Source organism: Pelodiscus sinensis, chromosome 4 (genome assembly GCF_049634645.1).
Source record: "Pelodiscus sinensis isolate JC-2024 chromosome 4, ASM4963464v1, whole genome shotgun sequence".
Lineage (NCBI taxonomy): Eukaryota > Metazoa > Chordata > Testudines > Trionychidae > Pelodiscus > Pelodiscus sinensis.
This window is the reverse complement of record NC_134714.1, coordinates 113,068,777-113,086,850: the sequence shown is the minus strand read 5'-3', so window position 1 is coordinate 113,086,850 and position 18,074 is coordinate 113,068,777. Positions and strand designations below refer to the sequence as shown.

The 18,074-nt window shown below is 40.7% G+C and overlaps 1 protein-coding gene across 7 annotated transcripts in view; it reads left to right on the top strand.

Annotated features, from left to right (window-relative positions):
- The window catches only part of SERGEF (secretion regulating guanine nucleotide exchange factor), a 266,857-nt gene that overhangs the window by 81,993 nt on the left and 166,790 nt on the right, over positions 1 to 18,074 (top strand). Inside the window, exon 10 of one of the 7 annotated variants that reach the window (XM_075928097.1) lies at positions 176 to 233. The exons of the other annotated variants lie outside the window; for them this stretch is intronic. Within the exon in view, the coding sequence (XP_075784212.1) occupies positions 176 to 223 (48 nt within the window). The 3' untranslated portion in view covers positions 224 to 233. Of the gene's footprint in view, positions 1 to 175; positions 234 to 18,074 lie in introns of those variants that run through there. 7 annotated transcript variants of the gene reach the window in all.

The window sequence follows — 18,074 nt, the reverse complement described above, 5'->3', positions numbered from 1 at the left end:
CTCAGACTTCTAACAACTCTCTGAAACCCCTTTGTATCCCTCAGGTTGAGAGCCCATAAATGAAATGCTTGTCCTATCTCGTAGAAGGATGACCCCAGTTCATAAGGATCTTATTGTGATCTTGTTAGAGTGGTGGTACACTATGAATGTTCTTACTCTGCTACCCACTGTGCAGGTAGCCAATGAGGACGGGGAAGAAGGCTCCATAGAACCATTTGCATAGATGGGTAAAGGTGAGTGGAATTCCTCCAAAGTGCTGGCCATGCCAGAGAGAAAGTCAACGTGATTTACTCCCACCTCAAAATGTCTGGGAAAACAGAGGGATACTGTGACGTGGTGAGTCATAGCTTTGCTTACAGACTGTCTCTGGGGCAGCGTACATCATGCTGTTCTTGGCACTGCGCTCATGGCTAAGTCACAAATGAGCCCCTAGGTTTTAAATATTCTTACTACATTAGCAAAAGCTAGTAATGCTTTCAGTGCCAGGCATGCACATGGTGCAATATAATTAGTATCTATAAATAATGTATCATGCACAGACCTGTAAAAAAATAAACTAATAATAAATCGATTTAGATAGAATAAAGTCTGCATGAAAAATGATTATCATAATACATAGCTCTTAAATAGCACTTTTCACCAGTAGATCCCAAAGCAGTTTATAAGGTAAGTCAACATCACTATCCCCATTTTACAGAAGTACATTTTACCTAGGTAAAGAGAAACAAGTAATTTGCCTGTGATCTGCCTACTGGCCAGTGGCAAAACTAGGCATAGAATTCAAGTCTCCTGAATTTGAGTCCTATGCACTGTTTACTGAGCCACACTACTCTGAAGAGAAACTGAACAATTAGGTTGTCTGGAGTGGGTCATGAGCATGAGTGCTACTCTCAGGACGGACTGTCCAGGAACAGGGCACAACCCCCAAACTAGTTGTTGTTCTATAAGTAGATTTCACTAACCAAGTATTAAGTATGAAGTCCTAAAACACTATAACAGCCCTAACATGGAGTTATAGACAGTACCATTAGCCACTCTCCTCTGTCTTCCTATCTCAGGCAAACACTCCTTTGTGGTAGATGGTCACTTTACACCAAGATCACAAAATATTCAGATAACTACCAATCTCAAATGACCAGCCACTTACCCCAGGTTAATTTGCACCCTAGATGTCTCACCAAGGCTGAGGCTTGTAGCCAGTCCTGTAACAAAGTAATGGTTTATTAATTAGGAAAAATAAATGAGCGGTATTTATAGGATTAAAGCAGGTAACAAATACATGAAAGTGTTAGTTTTCAAAAGCCAATAGCAATGTCTCTAGCAAGCAGACTCTTTATATCTGTAAGGTCCCATGGGAAGCAAGACTGAAGGGAAAAACAACTGAGGAGAGTTGGAAGTATTTCAAAGGGACGTTGTTAAGGGCCCAAAAGCAAACAATTCCGCTGTGTAGGAAAGATAGAAAATATGGCAAAAGACCAGCTTGGCTTAACAAGGAGATCTTGCACGATCTCAAAATAAAAAAGGAGTCATATAAAAAATGGAAACTAGGACAACTAACAAAGGATGAATATAGGCAAGCAACACGGGAATGCAGGGGCAAGATTAGAAAGGCAAAGGCACAAAATGAGATCAAACTAGCTACAGGCATAAAGGGAAACAAGAAGACCTTTTATAAATACATTAAAAGCAAGAGGAAGACCAAGGACAGGGTAGGCCCACTGCTTAGTGAGGAGGGAAAAGCAGTAACAGGAAACTTGGAAATGGCGGAGATGCTCAATGACTTCTTTGTTTCGGTCTTCACCGAGAAGTCTGGAGGTGTGCCTAACGTAGTGAATACAAGCAGAGAGAGGTTAAGTTTAGAAGATAGGATACACAAAGAACAAGTTAAAAATCACTTAGGAAAGTTAGATGTCAGCAAGTCACCAGGTCCTGATGAAATGCATCCCAGGATACTCAAGGAGCTGATAGAGGAGGTATCTGAGCCTTTAGCTATGATTTTTGAAAAATCATGGCAGACAGGGGAGATTCCAGAAGACTGGAAAAGGGCAAATATTGTGCCCATCTATAAAAAGGGGAATAAGAACAACCCAGGAAACTATAGACCGGTCAGTTTAACGTCTGTCCCAGGGAAGATAATGGAGCAGGTAATTAAGGAAATCATATGCAAACACTTGGAAGGTAATAAAGTGATAGGGAATAGCCAGCATGGGTTTGTGAAGAACAAGTCATGCCAAACTAATCTGATAGCTTTCTTTGATAAGATAACGAGCCTTGTGGATAAGGGAGAAGCGGTGGATGTCATATACCTAGACTTTAGTAAGGCATTTGATATGGTCTCGCATGATATTCTTATTGATAAACTAGGCAAATATAACTTAGATAGGGCCACGATAAGGTGGGTGCATAATTGGCTGGATAACCGTAGTCAGAGAGTTGTTGTTAACGGTTCTAAATCCTGCTGGAAAGGGATAACAAGTGGAGTTCCTCAAGGGTCTGTTTTGGGACCCGTACTGTTCAATATCTTCATCAATGATGTAGATATTGGGATAGAGAGTACGCTTATTAAGTTTGCAGATGATACCAAACTGGGTGGAGTTGCGACTTCTTTGGAGGATAGGGACATAATTCAAAATGACCTTATCAAGTTAGAGAAATTGTCAGAGGTAAACAGGATGAGGTTTAATAAAGAGAAATGCAAAGTGCTCCACTTAGGAAGGAACAATCAGTTCCATACATACAAGATGGGAAGCGACTGTCTAGGAAGGAGCATGGCAGAAAGGGATCTAGGGGTCATAGTGGACCACAAGTTGAATATGAGTCAACAGTGTGACGCTGTTGCAAAAAAAGCAAATATGATTCTAGGTTGTATCAACAGGTGTGTTGTAAGCAAAACTCATGAAGTCATTCTGCCGCTCTACTCTGCACTAGTTAGGCCTCAGCTGGAGTACTGTGTCCAGTTCTGGGCGCCACATTTCAAGAAAGATGTGGAGAAATTGGAAAGGGTACAGAGAAGAGCGACAAGAATGATTAAAGGTCTAGAGAACATGACCTATGGAGCCAGGCTTCATGAACTGGGCTTGTTTAGTTTGGAAAAAAGAAGATTAAGGGGGGACATGATAGCGGTTTTCAAATATCTAAAAGGGTGTCACAAGGAGGAAGGAGAAAATTTGTTCCTCTTGGTTTCTGAGGACAGGACAAGGAGTAATGGGCTTAAAGTGCAGCAGGGGAGGTTTAGATTGGACATTAGGAAAAAATTCCTAACTGTCAGGGTGGTCAAATATTGGAATAAATTGCCAAGGGAGGTGGTGGAATCTCCCTCTCTGGAGATATTTAAGAACAGGTTAGATAGACATCTGTCAGGGATGGTGTAGATGGAGCTTGGTTCTGCCTTGAGGGCGGGGGGCTGGACTCGATGACCTCTCGAGGTCCCTTCCAGTCCTATTATTCTATGATTCTATGATTCTAACTTATGTGCATATGTTACTTATGTGAATAAAGCACCTCCTTAAGGGACATAAGATATACCAACTTAAGTGCTGATGTGGAGAGCTTCTCTGTCTAACACAGATGCTGATGCTTGTTGGGAGTTGATTAATTACATTGACAGGAGAGTTCTCTCCCATCGACTTAGAGCGGCAATATGAAAGCGCGTTCGGTGGTGTAGCTGCAACGCTATAAGCTCTCCAGTGTGTCTGTAGCCTTGGAAAGCTTCACCCCTCAGAGTCCAAGCAGCATAGGAATGAGAAGTTCTCCTAAGATACATTTTTATTTCCTTCCCTGAGTGTTCAAGTTGTGATTAGGCCTCAGTTGGAGTATTGTGTCTAGTTTTGGGCACCACATTTCAAGAAAGATGTGGAGAAATTGAAGAAGGTCCAGAGAAGAGCAACAAGAATGATTAAAGGTCTAGACAACATGACCTATGAAGGAAGACTGAAAGAATTGGGCTTGTTTAGTTTGGAAAAGAGAAGATTGAGAGGGGACATGATAGCAGTTTTCAGGTATCTCAAAGGGTGTTACAAGGAGGATGGAGAAAAATTGTTCTTCCTGGCCTCTGAGGATAGAACAAGAAGTAATGGGCTTAAACTGCAGCAAGGGAGGTTTAGGCTGGACATTAGGAACAACTTCCTAACTGTCATGGTGGTTAAACACTGGAATAAATTGCCTAGGGAGGTTGTGGAATCTCCATCTCTGGAGATATTTAAGAGTAAGTTAGATAAATGTCTATCAGGGATGGTCGAGACAGTACTGGGTCCTGCCAAGAGGGCAGGGGACTGAACTTGATGACCTCTCGAGGTCCCTTCCCGTCCTAGTATTCTATGATTCTGTGATGTTACAAGGGCTTGGGCCTGTACCCTTCAGGGCTATGAGAGAAGCAATCAGCAAAGTCTTTGTGCCATTATAGCATTTGGGCTCAGTAGTTCTTCTTGGTGGGCAGGAGTACACATTCTGTAGGACTCCACCATTTTGAGTTAGCTGATTTTTTTCCTGTTTGGTGAGTTATATAGTTCAGAACAAACTTATTACAGTTATAGAATGAACATGTAAGTAGTTCCTTTTAGCCTGGTGTATAGAGGTTATGAGTGAGATTAGGAAATGCTTGTAAGTTGCTGTATGCTTTAAAGTCTACACACTGTATATGTTGATATCAGTGCAATACTTATTTCCAAGATATAGCTCACAGGTGAAACTGTTTTTCAACTATGCATTTGTCAGTGTTTATTGAGGCCTTGGCATGAGCTGGCTTTTGGTCTGCAATCCTCACATAGGCAATCTCCTACGGTGACCCTGAGTGTAGAATTTCTGCTTCACCTTATTAGAAGACTGCCTTCAAGGAGCAAATTTATCAGTAGGTCTGAGGGCTTGCTTAAAGAGGTGCCACTATATGAAATGGCAAATGATGTCATAATACTACCCTGGCTTCAGGGATATGCACATGGATCCATGCCAAATCCAAATGAAATCACAGTTTAAGGCAAGAGATTGGTAGAAAATGCCCTAGAGCATGCAGTTTTTCCTTCTCAATTTATCATCGGAACTGTTACAGAGAAGAGATTAACCCATCAATATAGTCTAAAATGAGAGAAAATCGATAGAAAACTATAGTGGACTGGAACAAAGCTATCAATTGACAGTATTCTGTGCAGAGAACTCTCATCCAAGCCTTCTTTTATTGATGAAAAATAATACAAAAATGGCTATTTTGGGACAGATTAATTGTGTGTTTTGCTTGGTTGACCTGCATGATCTCAAACCTTGACACATTAAATTTGCTCATCCGGCACTGATAACTTTTCCTCTTATAAGTATTGCATTATAGTTAAAGTTTTGACAAAGAGGTTTATAACTGAGCCTTAAAATCTTATGCAAGCTAAAATCTTGTAGTGTCACTCCGGGGAAAATTCTTCAACCAACCAAAAATCAAGAAAAAACATTATTTGCATAGGAATTAATTATAACATGGTCACATGAATTATTTATTACTTTGCTTATCAAACTTCATAAAATATCATTTCTGTTTTCAAATGAAAACAACAAAGTTTGAAAATAAACTCTTTTATTAATGATATTACACAGGATATTAGAAAAATCAGAGTAACTTTGGGACATTGCATAGTGTACTAAAAATGGATGACATGAGGTAGAACTTAATGGTTCCAAACTAGCTTCTGTTGTCTATTGAACTGATACATTACATTTTCAGAAATGGTTATAAGTTATGTGGCTTTAGACATGAAATAAAGCCTCTCTGAAAATAGAGTTCATGGCTTATACTTTGACTATTTCTCTCTGCTGTAAAATTTTCATCTCCTCCTTTTGTTACAACTCTGAGTGTGTTCGTATTGATATGGTGTTGAGACTAACACCTCTGTTTCTCTAATGTTTCCAGTCTTTGCCTCTCTTTAATGTACTTCCTTCATGAACACCTCTATGCTCTCTTGCATGTGACTCGTTCTATGTGTCACAAACTTTGCAAAACCACTCTTTAATTATCCTTTGTATGTTCCCTTAAGACTAACTTATGCTGTGATGTTTACACAAGGCTGCAAGGTGACACGGGACCTGGGGTGTGTTTTATTGAGTGTGTCTAGTCTCGATGAAAACGTGTTTGTATTACTATCTCTTTCCATTGGTTTCTCATCCACCTGTTGTGGTCTTGTCATTAACCTGGCCTGTAAGCTGTTTTGAATACAAGCTGCCTTTGAACTATGTGTCTGGATTGTACAGCGCTGTACAATCCAGACACATAGTTCAAAGGCAGCTTGTATTCAAAACAGCTTACAGGCCAGGTTAATGACAAGACCACAACAGGTGGATGAGAAACCAATGAGTTGTCATCACAATACAAATAATAATCCAAAAAGGGAGACCAGAAAGTAGAGTACATAATAATTAATTGTCTATTTACATAAATCTATGAAAATAGAGATGTTCAATAGTATCTGGTCTAAACTTATCCCTATTTTAGAATGTTCCCTAAAAACTCAAACCTGCTTCCACCAAAGTCAATTGCAAAACTCCCATTAAGTTCTGTAGATAATTGGCTAAAGTCACTTATTCCTATGTTCCAGTCACTGACATGTTTCAGGGTGACTTGCATTTCATAAGAATTAATTTCTTTGCCAAAGCAAAGGAAGCATGCAAGGATCGTTTTTTAATCTTTAGTTCCAGGATTAGGAAGAAGAGATAACGAATCCTCTAAAACATTGGTTCACAAAGTGCAGACTTTTGAGGAGTTTTGCAGTACAGTACTCCCTGCCGTCCAAATAAACAGCAATGTATGTTATTCTTCCTGGTAATGCATGATCAGCAAGGCAGTGAGGAAATTCTCACTGCTCTCATGCATGTATTTTTTAAAGCACCCATTACCATGACGTGGGTTCCTCACATTCAGTTCAAAACCAACAAATTTAACAAGACACAAGAAGCACAGAGAGAATAATTCACTACACTTATGCACCTTCATATAATTGGAAATTGTATCTAGTTAAATTGCATCGATGGAGGTTTTTTTTTTAAAGGGCAGATGGACTGCGGGCAACAGCTGTTAGATGAGTTTCAACCTTTATGAATTAGCCATTAAATTAACACCTTGAATAAACATATAACATTTTATGTATTGCTTGAAAATTATTAGACTGTTTATCATTAGAAATATGTTTTCCATCATAAAGACCCTAAGAAGAAAAAAGTTCACTTCAGAAATGTTCAGCTGTCCAAAAAATATTTAATCACCATGACAGAGAAGAAGAGAGTAAAGTACAATGCAACTTCATTCTTCAAGTTGCTTTTGTGTATTGCCTAATGCAGTATTTTGGCTTCCTGTTTACAAATTCTGTCATTTAAACCTGTATACACTAGTGCAGAAGAATTTGTGTGAAAGTTAGATGGTATATTTTTAACATGATTGTAACTGTGCCTACACTTTTTCTCTTTCCCTATTTTGATATTTTTGATTGGGTTTTATTTGTCTAGGGGAATACCTACCTCTTTGCTTTTGTAATTTTGAGAGCAGCTTTTATAATATTGTAGAAAAGCACGCAGAAGGAGAGAGTTCTTTTTTTTGTCTGTGGCTACCTTGAGCGTAGAGTCCAGATATAGGAAAATCAGTTTTTTATTGCTTGCTTCCCCCCCCCCCCCATGAGGACTATGGAAAAGCAAAGATGCAATTTTCACTAGTGTAAAAATATTTAACCATGAAAGGGAGTAACCAGCTGCAGGTTTCCCTTTGCGGTGTAGATATACTCTGTGTTTCTCAAAGAGCGTCATATTTGGTTTTTCTTCTTGAAGAATAAGGGAAGGAGAAGCAAGTGAAGATCAAGACATTTTCCAGCAAGACATATTTGCTTTCTGAAGTATTCTGCTGTTATTGCCACAAAATCAGTGGTTTTTTTCAAGGTGGAGAGCCTCTGTCAGAAACTCTCCAGGTTGGAGTCTTTTGGGGTTTTGACAATCTTACTCGTCCAGGCTTTTTCTGTAGACATTGAAGATGATTTTAGGAATGCAACATCTACTAAAATAAATAGAAAGATTTCTTCTGGCACTGGGCCTTAATTCCTTAAGTTTCTTGGTTTGCTCAGGGGAAGAAGTGCTTTTCATACTCATCTGTCCATATACCCAAGTAGTATTAAAGCTGTATTTCCCATTGACTGCCAGCAATATGATCTATGCTACATTAAAATCATTTATCACATCAGCAGTAGCTAATGGGAAAGGTTGTTCCATTATTGCTTTGCTTAGTACATTGAATATGGGGATTTGTCCTACAGATTCTGTCTTTCTACAGAACTGAGATAAAAAAGGTATCTGCCAGCCATATTTTCAAACTAAATGGGCTGGCTTAAGTGTTAGCTCATACAATTGATCTAGGTAAAGAAATTTTTCATTTAACCTGCTCTTGCTTTCATGATGATCTTTAAATCATTAGATGCAGGGTGTAATTGTTTAAAAGTGCCCAAATGACTTAGGAACCTAACTCTCATTTTCAAAAGTGACCGAAGCCCTAGAAGCCTAAGTCTCATTGAAAATCATGTTCATTATGTGTATTATTGTGACTGAAAAGCTGTTCAGAAATACACAGTAAGGGCACATCTCCACAGCCAGGCTAAAGCCAAAATATGCTACGCAGCTTGAGCTATGTCAGTTGCGTTGCTTAAGTCGAAATAGCTTATTTTGGCTTTTGGCGTGGTCTATACAGTAGGAAATCCGAGTTAGAGCACTCTTCCTCCGACTTCTCTTACGCCTTGTAAAATAATGGTTACAGGAGTCAGAAGTCCTCCAGCTCGACATTATTTCAACATTGTTAAAATAACTGCTTGCTGTTCAGATGCGGAGTATTCTATTTCAGAGTTATTCTGAAATAATGCTGCTGTGTAGACATAGCCCATGGTATATCAAAGCTACAGTTCAAATATATTGTTGCAAGAGAGTACTTTTTTCTGATGAATGAAAACAGTTTAATTTGTTTTTATGCATAAAGAGATTTTTTTAAACATAAAAGCCCTGCATGTATGCAATAGGAATATGCTAGGATTGAGTGAATGCAGTAGATTCAGAGGTGACCTTTTGTTTGTTCTAGGACTCTCATTTTGCAACCAGGCTGGCAGTGAGCCAGTGGGAGAATAGCTTTTTATTCATTTATGTTGAGTTCATTCTCAGAGTGCCATGCCATAGGTAATTATAATAAAGTCATTTTATTTAAGGACTTCAAATTTAGAAACCCTAAGTACTTGAGGGACCTTTTGCGAATTGCAGCTGAATTTAAACAGACACTGCAAGTTTTTTTTGCAGCCTTTTCCCTTTTTACTTACTGATAGCGTCTTCTAGATAGTTTTATTACTACGGGATCATATGTTACATTGCCACCCATTCTCTCCCCAGCAACAGTTGTCATACTTCAGTTGGGTCTCTTCCCTTTCATTGAGACTGCATGCATATGTTTCCTCTTGAGGTTCTGTAACCAAAAAGTGGATCTGGGGAGCTTCATAGAGCTGACCTCTTAATCTGGCACTACTGGGCAAAGCCAACACTAATTAACATTACTTGGAAAGTCTGTACTTATTTCAATCATAAAAATCTAGTATGCTTTGCTACCTACATAGACTGAAGACCTGTACGCAAGGTGTGTGCGAAAGGTGTGAAAGCACCCACCATGGTCCCCCAAGTAAGCGTGCTCCGGCTGGCAGGGGAAGGCAAGATCAGCGCACTGTCTGAGCCTCCCTCCCCCATGGTCTGGCCAGCCAGGGGAAGCCTGGGGCTGATTTCCCAGCTTACTTGGGAGATCATGGGGGGTGAATTCACACTCTTGCAGTCCACATTTACAAAAAAAAGAACCCCCCCCAACACAGGAGTTCCTACATATGTGCCTGTGCTGCAACTTACAAGCTCTTTTGAATGAAATGCTTCTACTTGCTTTAAATCAATCCTTCTTTCTTGGCTTCGTTTCTTTTTTATGTTCAGTATGGTATATTGGCTGATGTTCAGGGACAAAAACAAATGGGAAACATAAAGGAAGACAATTTGGACCTGTACTAGCAAATTAGTTGTGTGTTAAAACTAGCAAAATAATTCCAGATTTGATCTCCAGTTAAGCTATTTTATTGTCATTCATTCAGATCACTGTTCGGGTACGTAGTAACGGAAATATACATTTCATTTTAAATTGGGCAATTACATTATTGCATGGGAAAGGAGTGAAGTCAAAGTTATGATATACTAAGCAACAATGCAGATACGATTCGAAAGTTTGCATTATTACCGACCAATTTTTTTCTAATAGTTATAACTCAGAGGGGCATTTTGGCCTTAACATTACTGTTTTTCTTTGATGGAGTGTCTATGCTAGAAAACCTTACATTTTTAAAATTGGTAGGAGTCTCAGTCCATTCTATACACAGCACAAGCTTCCTAGTTGAACTTCTGTTTGTTTGCCCTTGTTCTTAATCTATGTAACGGACACCTGATGCCAGACTGTAATCACAATATAAACCTAACATGAGCCTCCCTCCTGGGATTTCTGTTTCTAGGATTTAGCCCTAGCTCTGTCTCTCCCTTAAGTTCTTCTTTGTTTGAGAGAATCTAATGCCTGAATTGGATTGAATGCAAATCTTCAAGTTTGGTTGCTAGGATGAGGGATGAGTCTGCACACCTAAACAAGATCTTAATGCCTGTAATGCTGTTTAGCATTATGAATGTATTGGATTAAGTATGAGAGGAGAGAGGAAGTAGAGACAATGTTTGGTCATCTTTGTTTACATGCATGTTCATCTGACCATTAGTATAGAACAGTATTTCATTGTAATACTCCTAAAAAATAGAGATTTGGACAAACTTTGGGGAGAAAAAAAGAGAACTTACAAAAAAAGGTATATACCATAAAGAGTTATTGTTCTGTATTGTAAATGCCATAGATTCTACAATAAAAACAATGAGTCCGGTGGCACTTTAAAGACCAACAAATTTATTAGGATATTAAGGCATAAGCTATTGTGAGCTACAGTTTACTTCCTGAGCTTGTTTTTAGCTTTTGGTGGCAGAATTTAGACCTGTCAATCGCTACCTCAGGGGCCTGTCACAGATTCTGTATAGCCTGCTAGTTTTGTTCTGATGCTACAGTTACATACACTGTGATGAATAGAGCTGGGAGGGAAATCAGTTTCCTATCCCAAAAAGCTTTTTGAAATTTTACTCTCCCTCCCCCCCCATCCCGATTCTGCATTTAGGACAAGCCTGAGACCTTTCAAAAAATTTTGTGAAAAATCAAAAGTCACATTCTGAGTAGCCAATAGCCTGGTTGTTAGCGTGCTTACTTAGGAAGTGGCCCAGCTTCAAGTCAGGCAGAGCAGCACATAAAACTGGATCTTCCACATGTCAGGGGAATGCGCTGACCACCTGGATAATGGCTGTGCTGGATTTGGCCTCACTGTTTCACCTGTTGGAACCTTCCCACTTTTGTAAAGAAGTAATTGGATTGGAGAGAGAGTGACTGTATAGACAAATGGCTAGGGCATTCACCTGGGAATTGGGAGATCAGGTTCAAGTCCATGCTGTGTCTGACTTGACCCCGGTTCTCCTGCATCCCGAGGACTGCCCTACCTACCAGGTTATTGAGTATGTTGTGTTGGGTTTCTCTCTTTCTTTCTACTGTAGTTGCAACCTGACACCTCCCCCAACAAACATTTCATCAATTTTTTGAGAGAGAGAAGTTTTGGTTTCAGTATATTGGTGTTTTCTGACCAAAAAAGTGTTGTCAAAGAAATCCCCACCTGTTCTAGTGAGGAGAGACTTCCTTGCTGCAAAGTTTTAGGGTCTTTGGATCTAGACATTTTCTAAACTAAAACAAACTGGAAAGATAAATGTGTGGTGCAGTAGAGTTTTATTTTGGCTGGATCTTTGCCAAACTTTTCAGCTGACTTTTGTGGTGGTGTTGCTTGATACTTAGCTTCCATTTCTTCTGGTGGCATTGCCACAGTGTTTGCCCTTTGCTGTGTCCTAGCATTACAGACCGTTAAGTTGGAAAGAAGTCTGAAATGAACACTATTTCCTTATGTACCTCTTTGTGGATAAAGTTATTATTTTCTTCAGTACAGGTTGAACCTTTCCAGTCCAGCTCCCTCAGGACCTGACTGGTGCTGAACCAGAGAATTTGCTGAACCATGGGAGGTCAATATTGTCTAGTGGCATTACCAACACTTCCACTGCTTACCGGGTGCTTAAGAGACATTTAGAGGAAAGTAGAGCTAAATAACAGCACAGAACACTGAGAGCTAAGGCTGGTAACTGTAAACAAACTGTATGGGACCATGGGAAACTTGGCTACATCTATGATAAGTGGACATCCAACTAACTGAAATCATGCCGGACCATGGATGTTGCCGGACCAGAGTGCCGTACTAGAGAAGTTCAACCTCTAGTATTTAGCGGCCCCAATTGAAATTGGGGCACCATTGTGCTATGTGCCATGCTTACCCTTTCTGGGAGGGAGGAGATTCAGGGTGTTTCTCCCCTGGGGAATATTTTGGAAAATACATGCTGTGCGCATTCCAAAAGTAAAAATTTACTGTTGTTGAAGTATCTGAGTGGAGACTCAGAGTCTTTAGAGTTCATAACATTATCCAGAATATGGAGATGAAAACCACTGGGGCCAAGGGACTCTCCAACAGTCTCTCTTCCCTTTCTCCCCAATCTTCTCTTTAAAAATGAAACATTGTTTTGCTGAATGGAGAAATGCAATCTGAGACCAGCACACCAAATATGTGAATTTCAATTTCCTGGTGAAACTAGTTCTCCTCCCAGCAGAACAAACTGCATGAACCTAGAGCAGCTGAAGTGATACACCAGTGCTCCTGATCAATAATACAAAGATGGTTCATTAGCCCTGTCGGCAGATAAGTGTGGCTACAGTTCTGTGTCCAAAAGCTGCCAAGAGCCCCCCTTTGTGCTCAGATCTTTTAATTGTTACTCTAAAATTTGAGCATGCACCTACATTCTGCCCAGGTCTCATCCCAAGGGGGGGTAAGATGAAGTGATCTTTGTGGATGAGTTGTTCTAGAAGAGCTGTTAGATCCAACGTGTACCATAAGACAACCACTTAGAAAAGGGCAGGTGGGTGGGGGGGAGCTCCAAAGATAAAAGCACATCATGTACGATAAAAGCAGGCTAGTATTACATAACAGTCCCTGGAGGGCAAGTGAGTATAAAAGAGGAAACACATTAGACAGCCTCCTCATCCGTGGTATGACCATTATGGGTAAGGTTCATGTGTCTGTAATGCTCTGATATCTGTCTTAAGGCAACACACTGTGATACAAAAATCCTGACTGAAATCCCAGAGCGTGATTTGATTTGGTGCTACTGCACCAAGTTCTCTGCTGGAAGAAACTGGAACACTGAAGTTTGTGTAGCTTTGCCTGTTTACACCAGCAGCAAATTTGTTCCTTATGGCATAGGATCATTCAACTCCTGGCCTGTGTCATTAGATTAATGATATACAAGAGAATTATTAGATAGTTATCGGCATGCATATTTTATTTGAACTAACACTGAGGGTGCGTAGTATTTGGGAGGATTAGACCCATGATGCATTGTAGTCAGGGTTTAACGCTGCCAGGTACAGCTGATTTCTGAATGCTGTTCTCGTTAATATCTTTTGTTTTTAATGTATATAAAATAATTAAAATTGTTCCCTTACTGGTAGGATTGCAGGTTTGTGTAAACTTCCTGTTACCTTCTTCCTACCCTTGCTTTTCTGTTCTTCTTCCATTTGTTATATTCTGTTGCGCCATCTTATCTTAACTTGTACCATAAGATTTTGGAGCAGGGAATGTGTCTTCAGATGTATTTATACAGTAGGACTCGGATTTGACTAGTGACTCTGGGCTCTTCACTGCTGGCAGCTTCCACGATTTTATTGAGTTTTTCAATATATGGTCTTTTTCTTAAAGACACATATCCTGGGCCAGAGGAATATTGACGCTCCACTTACTTTTTTTGAAATGAAAGTTTCTAGTCCTCATAGTTGCCAAGTTCAATTTGAAAACATGAAACCTTATAGGCTCAAAACTAGGAGGCAAAGTGAAAGTGCTGAGTGTTTTCCTTAAAAATCATGGGACTTTCATTAAACAAATTTGTGGTTTTTTTGTGACCTGGCTCAGGAGTTTTGAATGCTTGTAATTTACGGTATTTGTATTTTTGTGGTTTAAATGAGCTAGACCCTGCCATTCTTATACGGATGGAATAGTACCTTGCTTCTTGAATATATTTAATATATAACAGAAGGATAACAGAATCTAGCCCATAATTGAGTTTCTTTTAAATCAAATTAAACTATTATTTATAGTCAAGAATAACATATTGTTACTCTCTGACTGAAAAAGCAAAGCTTTAGGCACCAAAACAAAAGCAAATTTAAAATTAATACTCATTCTCAATGCCTTCTGATTGGAATTGTACTTTTAGTTTTGCATTTTTTGTTCACTTGTCACACTACATACTTTAGAGACATGCTACATAATAATATTAATCACTGTGCAGACTGATGTGAAATTTTCTGACACACTATATTAAAAAACATAGCTGAGAATTAGGCCTGAGAAATCCTCTAGAATAGAGCCTGAGGGTCATTGGTTGCAGTAAATGACTAAAAGTGAAATTGTGTCCAAATGACTTTTTTCAGTGTGGGTTGAGCTGCTGGAACATATATTATAATGATTGAAAAAGTATTTAATCTCTTCTGAGTGCTTTTAATTAGTTTAACATGATTTCACATTTCTAATGCTGATTAGGTCTCTGATCTATTGATTTCAGAAAATATTTGAAGTAGGAATTTTCCATGGCCTTTGTCATGTCCTGATTAATGTTTCCTAATGTCTGTGAAATATAATGGGAGATTAAGAGTGTAATGAGACAGTTTTGGGGTGGAATTGAAGAGTGGCAAGAAAGGGAATCAATTCCCACTGGATCATCATGAACCCTAACTCAAAGAAATCTTATTATTGCTGTTTCTGTGGGTCAATGTGACATGACAGTTTCCATTCTAACCTCCTATTTTCAGTGGCTCATAATTTATAGAGAGTTATCATTTGGGCTGAAATTTTCTGTGCATTGTGTCTCCCCCAACTAGGGATGTTAAATTTAGATAATTGGCTAATCGAATAGTCGATGCAATTTCTTCATGGATGTTCCCCTCCTGCAGCATGGCCAAACCCCGGGGCCAAAACCCTGCTCCCGCGGCGCAGGGAAACCCCTGTGCTCGACTCACCCCTCCAGCACCAGCAAGCCACCGCAGGAGCTGACCTAGTGTAACCAAGACCATTAGCTGACAAGCATCAGCTTATTGGTTAAAACCGTTATACTCTAATAGCCCTACCATTTGTGGCTGAAACAAAAACCAGGACTATGTAGCACTTTAAAGACTAACAAGATGGTTTGTTAGGTGATGAGCTTTCGTGGGCCAGACCCACTTCCTCAGATCAAATGGTGGAAGAAAATTGGCACAACCATATATACCAAAGGATACAATCAAAATCCATAAACCTGGACACCCCGGACGTCCCATCATCTCAGGTATCAGCATGCTTACTACTGGTTTATCCAGCTATGTAGACTCTCTTCTCAAACCCTACGCAACCAATACTCCCAGCTATCTCCAAGATACTACTGACTTCCTAAGGAAACTACAAAACATCGATAACCTCCCCGATAACACCGTCCTTGCCACCATGGACGTAGAAGCTCCATACACCAACATCCCACATGAAGATGGATTACAAGCAATTAGGAACACTATCCCAGAGGACACCACTGCCAGTCTGACAGCAGACCTATGTAACTTTGTTCTCACCCACAATTATTTCCAGTTTGAGAACAACTTATACCTCCAGACCAGTGGCACAGCCATGGGTACACGCATGGCCCCACAGTACGCTAACATCTTTATGGCTGACTTAGAACAACGTTTCCTCAGCTCCCGTCCCCTTTTACCCCTTCTCTACTTACACTACATCGATGACATCTTTATGATCTGGACGCATGGCCAAGAAACACTGGAGACATTCCACAGAGATTTTAACAACCTACACCCCACCATCAATCTCAGCCTGGACCATTCTACGCGTGAGATCTATTTCCTGGGTACCACAGTACAAATCACCAATGGAAAATTAGACACCACTCTCTACAGAAAACCCGCCAACTCATACAGTTACCTACATGCCTCCAGCTCCCATCCAGAACACACCATACGATCCATCGTCTATAGCCAAGCCCTTCGATACAACTGCATCTGCTGTAATCCCACTGACAGAGACCAGAAACTTCAGGATCTCTACCAAGCATTTATAAACCTCAACTACCCACCCAGAGAAATAAAAAAACAAATTGAAAGAGCCAGATGAATACCTAGAAACCATCTACTTCAAGACAGACCCAAGAAAACCAACAATAGAAAACCACTTGTCATCACCTACAGCCCCCAACTTAAATCTGTCCAACACATTATCAATAAACTACAGCCTATACTTGAACAGGATTCTAAACTCCGAGAAGCTCTGGGACACAGACCCATAGTCTCCTATAGACAACCGCCTAATCTCAAGATGATTCTTACCAACAACCACAGGACATACCACACTAATACCAACCCTGGAACCTTCCCTTGCAACAAACCCCGTTGCCAGCTTTGTCCATATATTCACTCTGCTGATACCATTATTGGACCTAACCAATTGAGTTATAAGATCAAGAACACATATTCCTGCTCATCCAGAAATATAATTTATGCTATCATGTGCCGAAAGTGTCCGTCTGCTATGTACATTGGAAAGACGTCTCAGATACTTTGCCAAAGAATCAATACCCACAAAACAGATATTAGACAGGATCACAAAGAAAAAACAGTTTCTTGCCATTTCAACCAGAAAGGGCATTGTCTCAACAACTTGATTACCTGCATCCTGCTTCAAAGACCTTTTCACACCAGACTTGAAAGAGAATCCTCTGAACTGTCACTCATGCTTAAATTTGACACTTTACGCCTTGGTCTAAACAAAGACATTAATTATCTTACTGTGATGGGGCAAACACTAAAGGGCTGAGAGTAGCCCAGGCCCAGCTGGCTGAAAGGGCCCCGCCCTTAAAGCCCTGCTGGGCATGCTCCCAGCCGGGCCAGTATATAAAGCAGGCAGTGGCCCAGCAGAAGGAAGGGCAGCTAGAGGTCAGGAGGAGCCAGGCTGCAAAACCAGTGTTCCTGCGGCATCTCTGACTCAACTGAAAGCTGGTGTGGGACCCCGGGAGTGAAGCCGACCCCAACCCTGCGGAGTAACGGGCACACCTACCCTGCCAACTCCAGCCCTGGTAAGGACTGCAGCACAGACAGACAGGCTAGGAAAGGGGGGTGCTAGGGTGGTAGGAAGCGGCCCAGGGCAGAGGTTTCCTAATCCAGCTTGGTGCGTAATGGCTGGATTCCCCACCAAGCCGGCAGGACCTAGAGTCCCTGCCCACAGGGCCCTGGGCCAGGACCCGGTGGAGAGGGAGGGCCCGGGTCCCCCTACTACCTCTTGCTGCACCTGGGGAGTCACTCGGGCCTGGAGAGGCTTTTCCCCAGAACTAGGCCTGGCTACCGTATATGCCCTGAGAGCAGGGCCGAGACTTTTGGGATTTTGGGCTACCGTATATGCCCTGAGAGCAAGGCCGAGACTTTTGGGGATTTTGGGTACCGTATATGCCCTGAGGGAAGGGCCTGGACCAAGACATGGGCCAGTAGAAGGGGGCCACAACCCCCGTCAGGGACGTCCTCCCTGACATTTACCCATTACAAAGATAGCTTCCCCAATTATCACCTATAATATCATTAGCTCACAGACATTTACCTCCCTCTCATCCCCCTTCTGTTCTGAAATTTGATTTGTCCTTTTCATATGTGTTCATTTTTTTTGATTGTATCCTTTGGTATATATGGTGGTGCCAATTTTCTTCCACAATTTGATTTGAGGAAGTGGGTCTGGCCCACGAAAGCTCATCACCTAACAAACCATCTTGTTAGTCTTTAAAGTGCTACATAGTCCTGTTTTTTGTTTCAG